The sequence below is a fragment of the Lepidochelys kempii genome, chromosome 7 (genome assembly GCF_965140265.1).
Source record: "Lepidochelys kempii isolate rLepKem1 chromosome 7, rLepKem1.hap2, whole genome shotgun sequence".
Lineage (NCBI taxonomy): Eukaryota > Metazoa > Chordata > Testudines > Cheloniidae > Lepidochelys > Lepidochelys kempii.
In genome coordinates, this window is record NC_133262.1 from 39,935,508 (window position 1) to 39,950,724 (window position 15,217).

Sequence of the window (15,217 nt, forward strand, 5' to 3'; positions counted from 1 at the left end):
GACTCATCTTTAGGCATTACAAGTATAGGTCCTCTGACATGCAGTCATTCAGTTTAATCTCTATGTAGTAGAAGGCATACTTAGCCTGTACATTATGCATGATAATATCATGAGGAACAATTATTGGCTAGAACATTTCCCTGGCTTTTAAACCAGATTTTTGTTCCTCCTATGAGAAAATGTAAGAGATTTTGGTTTCTGTTAATAGGTGATGGCAAACAAGCTCAAGTCCTTCTTTTCCATGGAATGGACAACCATCATGACAATGGTGGTGTCCACTAAGAGAGGAGGGCAGAGATGCAGAAAAAAAGAATGGAAGACCAAGAAGCAATGACTGTACTTAGTACCCAACCAGTATTACCACCTAGTAAGGAAGTGGAAATGGCAGGCCACACTACAGAGCAGTGAGTTTGTTGTAGGAATTTTAAGAGAAATCAAGGAGTGGGCACAGTCCATAGGGTAATAAGATAAAACAATTGGGGAAACTGACATAAAGAGCGTTGGGGAAGGAAATCTTTAGGCACATCACCCATCCTCTTGCTTCAAGTGTGGAGCCCAGCTGTTTGGTCCTTTTAGCTGTAGTAAATAGTTTATATTGGTTTATGTTTTCAACTTCATGAGGAAATGGGCTAAAGACTGACTTTTCTTTGTAAATAAAAGCATTTCTATTGCTAGCTCCCACACATCCGTGCAGACCACAGGGTTAGGAATGCCAACAGCTGGCTCAGCATCCATCCCTCAAAATGAGTCCCAACCAACCCCTTTCAAGGGTTCAAAGAACTATAACCAACATCGTTTCCTCTGTATTTTCATGCAGCTTTACACTTCCATTTTCCAGCCATGCCTGGAAGTGTAAGTGTCCATAAGCCACCAAAAAGGATGTTCCCATGGAATTTCTGGTCCAGTCAGACCTTTTGGGCTTCGCAGAACATAACTATGGTACCATAACTATGGTAATCCTCTGACCATGTGGGTTATTACCCAACCCAACCCACCCTTACCACTCTTTTGACACTTGCCCATGGCAGAGTATATGTGCACAGAACATATCAACCTCTGAGGATGGGGAGCAGCTTATTTATCAGAACTTTTAATTAGCCTGACATGCAAAATTATCAGCCTGTGCTAAATTATCATCTCAGTAGGAATGTGGGACAGTGATGCAGGAAAAATTCTCAGGATAGAGGCAGTTATATTTGGAGTAGAAAGGACGATCGAGTGGATGGGGTACAAGACTGGGACTAAGGAGACCTGGACTCACCCACAGACTTTCTGGGTGAGTTTGGGCAAGTCAGTCAACCAATCTTGTGTCTCATCTGTAAAACACATACCTGACAGGGGTGTTGTGAGGATAAAATACACCAGTGACTGTGATTATGAGGGCCATATAAATACCTAGTGAGAGACATTGATATAAACCAAGGACATCAGATACAGTTTTGCCCGTTTCCTTTAATTTTAAAAAATGAATAAGGAGACAAAACTTTGTGCCATTCGAATACCAAATAGATTTTTTTTGTGTGTAAAACAATACATAAACCTTGGTGGTTGTTCGGTTTCTGGGTTTTGTTTTGTTTTTTCCTCCATAATACAGCAAATACTCAGAAAAGGGCAATATTGTTTCTACTGCATATAAAAAAAAAGTCATCCCTATGACATAATTGCTTTTTTTCCTTCATATTTTGTTTTTAAAAAAAGTTCACAAATACTAGTAGGAAATTTACCCCCCACCCCTCCAAAAAAAGAAACGAAACAAAAAACCCCAACCCCACATATCTTAAAAAACAAATCAGTAAATTGTTAAATGGGTCAGGTATTACAAGCACATCACATTAGTAACACTGTATAATACTTTAGACCATGCCGAACCATATGTATGTGTATAAAACTGTTGGTGAACTGATTCATAGCAGCAGAGTGGGAAGGTTCCACAGTACCTGTAGCGATATTTGGATGAGTCCAAAGTGGATTAACAAGCTAAAATGCATGGCTCACTTAGTCAACAGCCGTGAAATGTGCTTTGATTTAAATGGCTACGCTAAATTACCTGGAATTATCATCTCATTTCTATGGGATGAACAGTTGGTGTAGTGGCTAACTTACAAACTGGCACATTTCAACAGTTACTCTTGCAAACTCACATTAGTAATCTTGACTTGCATGAGTAGCTCCATTGAAGTTATTGGGTCTCATGAGAGTAAGGACTCTTTACACAATTAAGGGTTTGCAGAGTCAGGCCCTAGCAAAGCAGTGGACTTGGGTTTCTACACCCTTCACCACTCATTAGGAAATGAGTAGAGACTAGACAGGATCATTTGGAGATGCTAGATACAGAATGCCTTCCTAGGCAAGGTGACCCACAGATTGCAAGTTGTTTTTGATGAGCTAGTTGTCTGGCCCCTTCAATGGGGGAACAAGAATGAGGATCAGAGAAGGATGCTGGACAGACTGTGTTTCTCATGATCTGCTAGTACTGCAAAGAGGCACTAATTTCTGAACTCTGGGGTGTACATATTTCCAACATCAAGCAGTAGGATGGACATGCATCTCAATATTTTCTACAACTAGCTCTAGCTGCAATTTTAATTTTGATGACATTTCTCTTCAGTAAATATCACAGCCAAGGGTTTCAAAAGTAACTAGTGATTTTGGTCACCTCAATTTTTGTTTGCCCAGCTGGAGCTTCTTAAAGGAACCTGATTTTCACAAGGTACGTGCTCAGCACTCTCTGAAAGTCAGGCCCCTTTAAGATGTCTCTAGTTGAGCACCCAAAAATTAAGGCATCCAAAGTCGTCAGTCCCACAAAAAATTTTGGACTAAAAGTTTTAGGCTGATACAAGAACAGTTTTCTCTTCAATTCCCAGTCCCCCTGCCCCTGCAAAAAAGGCCATTAAAGTATATAGATTACATAATCTGATTTGAGGATATATGATTCTACTGAATATCTTACAGGAGCTATACAAGTTATCTTAAGATAACAATAAATTGTCAAATCTATACTATACATCTCTATGTAATGTTAAAATGAACTAGAAACTATGAGTGAAATCCACCCTTGTGCAGTGGGCACGCATGAAGCCTCTGTACTACGAGTCCCAGTTAAGCTTTCCCTAATAGTTCCCTGTGCTGGGCTTCCGGGCATGGGTGAATTTCTACCCGTCTGAGCAGGAGATGCTGTGACATTGCTCCAATATTCTGTTATGCTGTTGCTTGCACATTAGGTGAGGCACGCCTATGTGACACAGTAAACTCACCAGTTTCCCACCCAGCCACTGAGTCAGATGTATCCTGTCAGCCTGAGGGGAGAGGGAAAAGAAATTGTATAGTAGTGGTGTTTGCAATATTGACAGAGGGAGAGAGCACAAGATAGTCTAGTGGTTTGATCTCGGGACTGTTAATTGGAAACCCCTATGGCCCAATCATCATTTCAAAATGCAGTTCCTACTCCCTTTGTAGTTTTGGGCAAGTCACATCCCCTGTCTCAATTTCCCCATCTGCAAAATATGTCCTATATAACTTACCTCACAGGGCTGTTGTGCAGGTAAGGAGCCAACTGCTCCAGTTGTGTTCAGTACTGTTTCAAAAGTGCTTTGAAGATTAAAAGAGCCATATAAGTGCTCTGTATTGTCATAATTTATTTCTGGATTTCATTTGAAGGGGGAAATCTCTATAAAATGAGTTCCATTTCTCCTCAGATCCTCTCCAGCTAAGGAAACTGGCCTAGGGACTCCCTTTCTGTTTTGCAAGCAAAGACAAACACATTTCAGCTCAGGGAATGGGAGAAGTATAACAAAATGTAGGGAATTTTAGCTAGCCAGAGACAACATGGAATAGCTTCAGATGTTCCAGGAAGCAGCATAGGTGAGATCAGACACCACTCACTTCACAACACAATTCAGAGCTCTTTAAAAAATAGCCTCTAGATGTCTCCAGGAAAATAGTCATTCAAAGGGGGACTCATTCCACCACATTTCTATACCTGGCTGTGGTGAGGAGTTCAGGCATGGGGGAAGACACCGATGAGGTGGTATTTCCTTTCAGCTCCAGAAAGAGTACTCACCATGGAAGTAGTGCTTTGCCAAGTACAAGGCCGGAGCCTGCAGTCCTGACTCGGATGACAGGACTGCAGGGTTCAGGTGCAGAGTTTCACTCACAAACTGCATGATCCAAGTCCCCTTGAAGATAATGGGAAAGACTCCCATTGACTTCAGTGGGCTTTGGGTCAATCCCACATTCAGATAGAAAGATGATGCAGCTGAGTTACTAGTCCCCCAAAACTCCCTCCAATATAAACAAAAGGTCATTGTGACCCCCTTTATAGACATACATTAGTAGCTGAAATGGTCTGAAATGCTTACAGATTAGAACAGATATATTTATACAATACCATGCTTTCCAAAAAATCCAAGTAGAAAAGTTTTACAGCACATTATACAGGTCCTTCTAACATCTATAAAACATTTACTGAAATCACCATATTACAAGTCATCACTAACATACAGTACTATGCTAGTTCTTTTTTCTTTTATATAATCATTACTTATAATAATAATAATAATTAAAAAATCATTTAAAACAAGTATACAATGTTCACTTTAAAATTAACTGGTTAATAAATTTTGTGCAAAACAAGCAGCCTCTATAATTAAGTGAAGTATTTATTTATTTATTTATTTATTTATACAAAAAATAACACACACAAAAAGAAAGTTCTTTCAGAAATGTGTCTCCTTTTCTGTGATGGCTGAAATGTTGCCATCGCCTTTCAGTTTGGCATCACAATCATTTACTGTCGCAGCGTATGCCCCTGCTCCAAGCTTTCCTCTCATCTTCAGATCTGGGCAAGGTATGACCAGCTTCCTGAATTTCTGAAACATTGGAGAAAATGGAAGACATTATCTCTCTCTCTCAGACAGAAACACACACACATGCAGCCAGAATCATCATCATCTCCTCATAGCAAGAATGTCTATAGAATCTCTCTTCTCTGCAAGCCCATTTCATTCCACTGGAACCCTGTGTGAACCACTTAATCGGTGTAACAGGCTACACATCACACCACCCGCTTCCACAGCATTCCAATCCAAGGGCTCGAAGATGACAGCAAACCCTCACATGCTTGATCAAAAGCTTAGTTTCACAATAGATGCAGGGCAATATTCATTCCTCTGCAGAGGGTGAGCACAAAGATGAAGGCTCCACTTATGCAGGTGAATTTGATGCAGTCCAGCAAGATGCAGTGAGAAAAGTATTAGATCAGATCTGCAAGAGCCTTTCATAGGGAGTCTGAATATTGAACAGAAGCTACAGTTGAAAATGTATCTGTGTTTACCTAAAAATATCCTTTCTTTAAGAAATAAGGTCCACAGATCGGTTACAATGGTACTTCAGCCTGCTTGCAGTTTTGGGACAGAGTCAGATCTGTCACTCATTGGCAGCAGAGGAATGCCCTGCCTCCTAAGTTGCCTTCAGGTGAGAGAGTTTCCATAGCCAAGATAATTCCAATCTGCTTTACTGAATTACTGATAGTGCTAAATATACTTTGAGGAAAAGCACAACAATTTCTCCTAATGCAAAGCATGATAAGTCACACCTAATGATATGTCAAATTCCATCTCTATTCTGAATGATCCATTTGTTTCAGGGTGGGCCAGATAAATGGATTTTATTACTCAAAGAGAGGACATTTTTCAGGTTGGCATGGATACATTTTGCATGCTAAGATTCCCAGATCCATTACAATGCGATTTCATTAAGTATGGCTCCAGGAAGGAGAGCAGGATTATTCTATAAATATGGACATCTGAGACGAAATGGATATAACTCTCCTCCATCTTCCCCTGAGCACTAAGCTATGAGGAAGACTTCTGCCACCAAAAAGAAAGGAAATGACGAAATGACATTGGCTAAGATTGGATGATCAATACACTGAATTCAGTGAAACAATGACCATCTAATAGATCTCAGTACAGGAGACATGACTTCTTTGCCCTGAGATTGTTAGTGCTCTTAACGACTGGACTTTGATGCTTAACCAAAGAAGGAATATTTCTTGAATTCACTTAGGAAATGAATGCTACAATAGCTATGAAGACTAGCTGTCTGAATTAAAGAACAATGCTTGTTAGTGAAAACTCCCAACTTCAAATAAAAAAAAAAGTAGCAGCCATCGGGGGCCTACTCTAATGGATAGGAAGTATAACACCACCTTCTGCTTGGTAAAATCTGGATAGTGCTGTAAGGAGTAGAATGGGGTTCCATGATCGTGCTCTATGATCTTGTTAGAATAAGGCTGATGCCGTAAGGAAGCATTTAATGTGGGATTGGTACAGAGCTACCTTTTCTTGAACATACTGAGAACATTATTCAACAGAGACTTGACCCTTTTGCTTGGACACTCTTATGACCCACAATAAAGCCCTCCTGGGGGAACTCAAGGCTCCATTTCATTGATTTAACATGGTATTAAACTATGGACTTTGCACCAGCCATTAGAATCAGTTCTATTTGTTGCCTTCTCTTTGGGGTGCACAACAGCAATAATCTCTTTATCCAAGTATATGTTGTAAAGCTGTCTGGTCCAGGAAAGAGCACTGGGTTTTGCAAAAGTACACCTTCTCTGTGAGATAGAAACATCCAACGATCCAATGCTAGATTAATCAGCCCTGAAAGCCATAGCCTCCGCAGTCAGTATAACTCTTTGTAAGTATCACTGCCACTCGCTCCCATCTTTTGGATTCTCCTGCGCAGTCATGGAAAAGGTGCGAAGACATATAGCAGGGATCTTGCCCAGCTTTGCAAATGTCACCTCACATCTTGGGTCCTGACACAGAGAGGCCACAGGACACTTAATTTGCTGTTCCAGATGCAGAGAGGTCAAACACCAGCCCATCAAACTGACCTACAAAGAGTGAGATGTTTCTGGGTGTTGCAGTCACTCTGTTAATCTGACTTCTGCCATATAAGTCTTGGTGTTAATCTTCCCCTTGATGGGCAGTGCACACAGAGATAAGAAACTACTCCCCGCAAACAGGAAAATTTCTCTCTGGGGTAGAGCTGATTCTGGTCTTCCCAGTTATTATGAGAACCCTCTCAGACAAGTTGACTGTCATGACCAGAATAGACCTGTTGCCCCTGGACAGAGCAGTGATTTCAGACCTCAGTTAATCATTGCCTTCTAGCTGGTGGATGCTGTGCTCCCTCTTCCTAGTACCCGTTCCCAAAACTGAATTGGGAAGATCCCTTTAAAAAAGTAAAAATCTGATTGTCTGCATTCACCATTTGTGGGATGGGAGAATATACAGCTGGAGCTGGATCTTTGCCAACAGATGAGATGGAGTCAGATGGCAAGGTGATACTCAGATTTACTGTATAGGTATCATATGAACCCTGGAATTTTGAAGCATGCTTATGTATGAGAACAGAATTCCCAATAGCTCCAAGAATTGGATTTTTGTTTCTGTAACACCACTTGTTTTCCATTATGCATATCTTCACCTTCTGATAGCATTCTTCTGAGATGAGACCTTGTACATGAAGATAGTCATCTCTTGCCCAGGCCTATTACTGCCTTTCATGGCACCACATGTCTGTTTGTTTGTCCTGAATCCAAGATACTCCAGGAACGGTATCAGTCTGGGGTTTTGCCTCAGCATTCTAGCTGTACAGAACCCTCATCGTACAAATTGTCTGGGAGGTGATATGTGAATTTCCTTCTTCCCTAAAGTCAGCATTATTACTACCAAGATCCTGGGGAGAGACCCTGGGAGCACATGTAAAATCAAACAGTAACGATCAAAGCTGGGAAAAGAAAAAGGCTTCCATCCACCAGCAAAACATAAGAATTGTCCAAGGATGGTAAATGGAAATTCTTTGAAGACAAACTTTCATGAGGAAGTTATTTAGATGTTTTAAATCAGGTCTTTTTCTGCTGGCCTCTGATTCTCTGAGGCTAGAAATAGGATCGGGAATGGGTTGCAATGTTCTGTTCTGAAATAGACGATGGATGATTTCATTCATGGTGTCTCCTGTCCATGGGGTTGCTGAGACTGGGACTGGGCCAAAGTGGTTCCTGAAATTCTTGCACAGCTCCATAGGATAACCTCTATGGACCAGGTCCTTATTTGATCAAAGCTATAAGTAACCCTTTTGCTCTCAGACTGAGATAGACTCCCAATTGATGCCTGGCTAACTTGACACAGCCGGTTCAGAGACATGCTGACCCTGACAGGCTGAGGCAACAGAAGGCCGCTGCTGACCCTGTGCTTGTTCTAGCTACCACTTGCAAAGAAGTAGTTCATGGACTGCTTCAACTTGCCATACAACCTGTATATTCCTTTCTATAGTCTCAGGCAAGAGTCAGGAGTATAAGTTGACTTTTCTGATTATTCTGAATAGCCTCAGCTCTCTATAAAGTTTCCCATTGTCTCCGTAAAATAGCTGTGAGTCTGATCCCAAGGAACAAAGCCCCACATATGTGAATGAAACCGACGTGAATCCCACTTTTTCCCCCTTTCAAGGGAGAAGCCCTAAAGCATACAGTTTTTAGGTTGCAAGGGATCATGCTTGTAGAACTGGCTGCCCATGTTAGCACTGCTTGGGAAAGCAGGTGGGGGCACTTAGGGTGTCCAAAGACCATTCATATTTGTTGTTTATTTCTCATTGTTGGTCTGATGCCCCCGGAGAGTTTTCATGCCGAAAGGAGGGGACTAGACTTGACTCCCAATGTGAACTACCATATCGTGAGGCCACTCTTTCAGATAACAGTCTCTCCCAGTTAGAACCACCAAGCCCCTGATTGCCAGGAAAACTAACCACATCAATCCGTGATAGTAAATTTTGACTGGCACACACTAAGGAATCATCTGGGCTTACAAAATGGTGGCCAGGGTAGAAAGAATCCCCTTGCTGCCTCCTGGTTCTTCCACCCCCAGGTTGCTATCCCTCTCATCAGTCCATAGCGACATGCTGGGGAGGGAGAAGTAGAGGTGGAGGCAACCTTCAACACAGGCTGGGAACAATAATCTCAACATTAGGGCCTGGTTATCCAGAGCAGCAGCTGGGCATTATAGCCCAATAATGATGACTGCAGCAGCAGCTGGGGATGACAGCCTTAAACTTTCCCAGTCTTTCAGATGTGGCAGGAAATGCCTATCCCATTATTCTACCCTCTTAGAGGGCATGGAAGGACATACAGCCAGTGATGAGCTGCCAAAATCTTAACAACTGGTTCCCTTCTCACTCCATGAGGGGGTTGTTGCCCACCCCCGGCCCCTGGGACTCCTGCCCCATCCAAGCCCCCGCGTTCCTTGACTCCCCCCCCCCGCAGGATCCCTGCCCCATCCACCCCCCTCCCCTGTCCCCTGACTGCCCCCAGAACTGGGCAGGAGGGTCTCGTGGGCCACCGTAGTAGGTGCCCACCCTACCCCTAAGCGCGAGAGGGACCTGCCGGGGGGCAAGGTGGGGAGTCCTGGCGATGCTTACCTGGGGCAGCTCCCAGGAAGCATCCGGCAGGTCCCTCTGGCTTCTAGGGGTGTGGGAGCGTAGCTAGGGGGGTAGCAGGGGGAGCGGCCACTCCCCCACTGATCACATCAAAAGTGGCGCCTTAGGTGCCGACTCCATGGGTGCTCCGGGGCTCGAGCACCCATGGGGAAAATTTGGTGGGTGCAGAGCACCCACCGGCATCTCCCCCCCCGCCCGGCCCCAGCTCTCCTCTGCTCCGCCTCCGCCTCCTCCCCTGAACGCCCCACCCCACTCTGCTTCTCCATGCCCCCTCCACCCCCAGGTTTCCTGCGAATCAGCTGTTCGGCGGGAAGCCTGGGAGGGCTAAGAAGCAGGCGGTGGCTTCCCGCTCAGGCCGAGCGTGGTGGAGGTGAGCTGGGGTGGGGAAGCCTTGGAGGGGGAAGCAGAGAAGCAGGGCGCAGTGGCACGGTCAGGGGAGGAGGCGGAGGCAGAGCGGAGGTGAGCAGGGGCTGCGGGTGCTCTGCACCCACCAAATTTTCCCCTTGGGTGCTCAGTCAGCTCCTAAGGTGTCACTTTTGGCCGGTTAAATTTAGAAGCCCTTTTAGAACTGGTTGTCCCTCGCGGAACAACCGGTTCTAAAAGGGCTTCTAAATTTAACAACCGGTTCCAGCGAACCGGTGGGAACCAGCTCCAGCTCACCACTGCATACAGCTTTGTCTCAGGCAGGAGCACACCTCCGAAGTGCCGTTTACAATACACAGAGCACTGTTCTCTGAAAGTGTCTAATCTTCTCTTGTTCTTTCTTTGAATTTATATTACAGTCTGATTCTCTAATGCTGATGTGCACTATTGGTCTTCCTCCCCTACGGAGGAAGACTTCCCTTTGGAGGACATGGGAGGGTGTGAACACCCTGAGGAATCAGCACAAGTATAGGGCCTGCTTTATTCTGCATAAATCTGCTGTGCTGCAGTCTGTGCGGGTGAGCAGGGAACCGAGCGTTGAGGATTATCCCCAGGCTGCACTCCGTGCGGGTGAGCAGGGAACTGGGCGCTGAGGATTATCCCCAGGCTGCACTCCATGTGGGAGAGCAGGGAATCGGGCGCTGAGGATTATCCCCAGGCTGCACTCTGTGAGGGTGAGCAGGGAACCGGGCGCTGAGGATTATCCCCCGGCTGCACTCCCTGTGGGTGAGCAGGGAACGGGGCACTGAGGATTATCCCCAGGCTGCACTCCCTGCGGGTGAGCAGGGAACCGGGTGCTGAGGGTTATCCCCAGGCCGCACTCCATACGGGTGAGCTGGGAACCAGGCACTGAGGATTATCCCCAGGCTGCACTCCCTGTGGGTGAGCAGGGAACCGGGCGCTGAGGATTATCCCCAGGCTGAGGCCAAGGGGTCCCCAGCCAGACTGGGCTGTGAGAGAACTGCTCTCTGCCCACAGAGCCAGCCAAGATGCCCTAGTAGAGACACAATACAATGGGGAGCAGGAAACACACACTGTTCCTTTTGTCACTGGCTTTTTTCAGCATCACTCTGTCCCTAAAGCCCGTAAGGGCACCAGATACTACAAACACCTCAGAGGGGGAGGTGGAGCTGACAGGATCATCTCCCTGAAACCAAATGCAGCCCTCAGACACAGCTGGGAATTAGATAGACACATTATTGAGCTGAATTGTTAGTATAAAAACATGAAATAAAGTTTGGGATTTCCCTTAGACAAGCTCTGCAGCAGGGAGGGCTCAGTGAGCCACCAGCTGCTGTGGAGGGAGAGAAAACTGGAGGGAACTTCAGGGGATGGGGCATAACCCTGGAGCCAGTGACCACCAAATATATTTCTGCCCCCAGCCTGCAAACAGGTGGACATACCATTGTGATGGATCTGTGGACCACAGCACGAAGAAGAATGCTCCTTTTTTGTCTGAGCTGTGCTTAGTCATCAGAAGAGAAGGGGTCATGCTCCTTTACCCACTTCTGCATAAATAAATGTCATTCCAAAAATATGTCTCACCTCTAGAATGGTTCCCTCTGTCTTCCACAATTTAATGCAGATCCACAAAGGTATACAAACCATGGATGAGAGGGCCATCATCCAGCCTATCCCATAGCCCCAGTCTGGGTATGTATACACGTTGTTGTATTTCAAAGGCTTATATTTCACCAGGAAAAAGATGAAGATTCCCTGAAATAAAGTGAGAAATATATTAGGTATGTTTGAAGCCACACTGTCTAGGGAAAAAAATAAAATTACTGCACAGGCAGTCTACTGTCCTCTGGGAATCTGAAGTAGTGTAAGCTTTGATGTCAGAGAGAGACAGACACCAATATTCTTTTTTTATGTCCATCTCAAATAATTTACATCTCAGTTCCTTTCACAGAAGCGAGCCACCTTTCAAGTTTAAATCCTATTTACCTTTCACTTGACAATAAAACTTGCGCTTTGATGGCAAAGCATAACTGCAGAGCAGAGATTAAGTTTTGGGTCTGGTAATCTAGGGGTGTTAGGAGAAATGAGCAAAATGGTTTCAAATCTATCACTATTAGAAAATAAGGGCAACAGTATTGGTCTTGAGCCAGTCTCGACATTTGCACCCACAGTTTTGCATGTGAAAAAGCTCATATTTGTATGCACAAATCTCAGATGTCCAACTGAGGAGTTTGCTTTTTCCTGTTACGGGAAGCATTAGAATTATGTGCACAGGGAAAATTAAGTTAACATTGATTCTTACCAAATCTACTGTAAGCTTCTTCAATTAAAATATATGCCAAATGCCATAATAATTACTTTACTATTTCTGAAATTCATTAGCCTCAAACATCTGGAAAAATAATCTGCAGAAAACCTACATATTCCCGACCAATTTATTCAGATTAATACTTACTGCACAAATACCAGGAGTTAGGACCATCCAACACCATTTAATTAATGACAATGGTCTGTACCCGATCATATCTTCAATGTTATCATAAAAGCGATTGCTGCCTGCCCCAAAAAAAAAAAAAAAACCAAAACTGAATATAGAATGTTTCTGTGAGCGATTGCAAAGACTAGGATTATTTAGCCTGGAAATGAGAAGAGTTAGAAGGGACATGCCTGTGACGAGGCCCTTCCCGGGATGGACATACATACATTCAGTGTGCTCCCTGAATACCGGGATGCCAAGGCTGGAAAGGAAGGGCAGTGCCGGCGATATGCGTCTGCCCAGTGGGAAATAAGGACCAACCAGCTGCCAAATCCTAATGACTTCTGGTTAGTATCAGTCTGAGCAGGGCCCATTAAAGACATAGAGGGTGCAGCCTCATGCCTAAGGCCCCTGGTCCTGGGGACGAGTGACATCAGAACCTCAGCTTTCATTTTACAAAAGTACATTTCTAGCCCTTGTCACTGCAAAGAGAAGCTTAAGAAGGTGGCTTGCTTGTAACCAAGGCAACCATGTCTGCCTGAGTCTGCAGACAGCCAGAAACAAGAGCTGGGACCCTGCTATTGACACTTTTGCCTCTCTGGCCAGGGAGTGAGGGGGACCCCCGCTACCACTCCTGGAACCTCAGAGGGAAAGAAAGCCCTGCTCCTGCCTCTTTGGACGGGAGAGGTCCCCTCCTGCCACTGTCACTCCTAATGGGAGGCAGAGCCATGATACAAGGGCAGAGCCATGGAGGCCCCTGTTATGGTGTGACAAGGGCCATATGTCACTTTAAATCTGGTCCTAAAACTAAGGCCATAAGTGTATGACTTCCATAAATACACAATAATGTAGCAGTCTTCAGTAACTCACCGTAAACCCAGCCTATGCAGATGCATTCAAATATAGCCACAAAAAGAAGGCACATTCCACTGGCTGCATAGGAGTCAAACAGCTGGAAAACGTACATTCCACCCTTAAACACAAAAGACAGAAAAGGGAAACCAAAATAGACTGTGGAGGTCTAATGGGAATATTTCAAAGCACAAATATGATTTTAATTGCACAGTCATTCTCGTTCAGTAATGAGGGATGATAATTTGTCAGTGATTTGTCATTGTGAAGGCTCTTTTCTCCTACTCTCTTAGCCTATTAAATACTGCACATTTGCATTAAGATAGTAAATGCCTTGGGGGCGGAAGGGAGATGGGAACAAGGCCCATCAGAATTAACGTTGTGTTCTAGCTGAACTTAGAATAATGGAGCATGACATTTCATCCTTTTCTGAAATGTTCTTCGCATTCCATCCTATTTTCAACTTCACTGTTACAGCACCAAGATTCAAATGACTGAAAATGCTTATGATCTCCTAAGTCCTGCACATAAATATGCAGATTTCTTCAAATGTCTGTTACACTACTATGTAAAAAGCATTAGCTAAATCCTGCGAAAACTCACAGAACAGTAACTCCTATGGAACATGGTCTCATAATCAGGTGCACCCACTTACACAAGGTTTGCATTTAGCTCAAGATCTTTTAGATGCTTTGCTCATCTAAGTCTTTATCATGTAACAACGATCAATTAATTAATGGTGACTTACTGGTAGGCTTTTGTTTAATTTCTTTCCTTTTCAAATGAAAAGCTGCTTTTCTAATGGTTTTAAAATAGTGCTCCCTAAATAATATGAACATTGCAGAAATAGAGCGTGACCGGCAAAGAGGGTCCTACTGCAGCAAAATCTTCATTTGGCATCTACAAAGCACAAGCCAATAGAAGTCGTTTTTTTCTGGGCTTTGGTGGCATACAAGCAGGGCTTAATTTGTGCCAGGGTCAAACCCTGGCACCTCTATGCTTGACAGTTCATAGCCCCGACACCTCTGGGTTTGCTGCATCAGTTATGAATGTAAAAGAATTGCTTGAGCCCCAGCACCTCTTTCATTACAAATTAAACATTGCATGCAATCCATGCATAACATCCCTTTAAATGGTCCTCCCTGATTAGCTGAAGTATGTAGTACAACTGTGCCAAGCTAACATGGCACAAAGAAGTAAAATTCACTAGCCTGCCTGTAATTTTTCCTTCTCTGAAGTGGTCATCTTGTGCTCCATGATCCCTTACAACTAAGCTATTCCTCCTCATCCTCCCAGAACAAAGACTCTTTTGTTTTTTGTAACCCCCTCTCTGTACTATTGCTGGGAGAATATTTTTTGGCAAATAATATTTTTGCTGAAAAATACATTTTTGAGGCTGCAAAACTATTCGTGAATTCAGGTTGAATTCAACTAAGTGGAAATTAGGGCTGTCAAGTGATTTAAAAAATTAATCATGATTAATCGCACTGTTAAACAATAAAATACCATTTATTTAAATATTTTTGGATGTTTTCCACATTTTCAAATATACTGATTTCAATTACAACACAGAACACCGTGTACAATGCTCACTTTATATTTATTTTTGATGACACATATTTGTCCTATAAAAAAACAAAAGAAACTGTATTTTTCAATTTACCTCATGCAAGTACTGTAGTGCAATCTCTTTATCATGAAAGTTGAACTTACAAATGTATAATTATGTACAAAAATATGCATTCAAAAATAAAACAATGTAAAAATTTAGATCCTACAAGTCTACTTAATCCTACTTCTTGCTCAGTCACTCAGACAAATACGTTTGTTTTCATTTGCAGGAGGTAATGCTGCCCGCTTCTTGTTTACAATGTCACCTGAAAGTGGGAATAGGTGTTCACATGGCACTGTTGTAGCGAGTGTCACAAAATATTTACGTCAGATATGTTAAAGATACATATGCCCCATATGGCTTCAGCCACCATTCTAGAGGACATGCATCCA

At 43.6% G+C, this 15,217-nt stretch overlaps 1 protein-coding gene across 9 annotated transcripts in view; it reads right to left on the minus strand.

Moving 5' to 3' along the window:
- Window positions 1-1,434: 1,434 nt before the first annotated feature.
- Window positions 1,435-15,217, minus strand: part of SLC6A11 (solute carrier family 6 member 11) — a 279,091-nt gene continuing 265,308 nt past the window's right edge. For all 9 annotated transcript variants that reach the window (XM_073352322.1, XM_073352324.1, XM_073352321.1 and 6 more), the window contains 4 exons: window positions 13,232-13,334; window positions 12,341-12,441; window positions 11,470-11,640; window positions 1,435-4,868 (listed from right to left, as the gene is read on the minus strand). In XM_073352322.1, coding sequence (XP_073208423.1) covers window positions 4,716-4,868; window positions 11,470-11,640; window positions 12,341-12,441; window positions 13,232-13,334 — 528 coding nt within the window. In that variant the 3' untranslated portion in view covers window positions 1,435-4,715. The remainder of the gene's footprint in view (window positions 4,869-11,469; window positions 11,641-12,340; window positions 12,442-13,231; window positions 13,335-15,217) is intronic.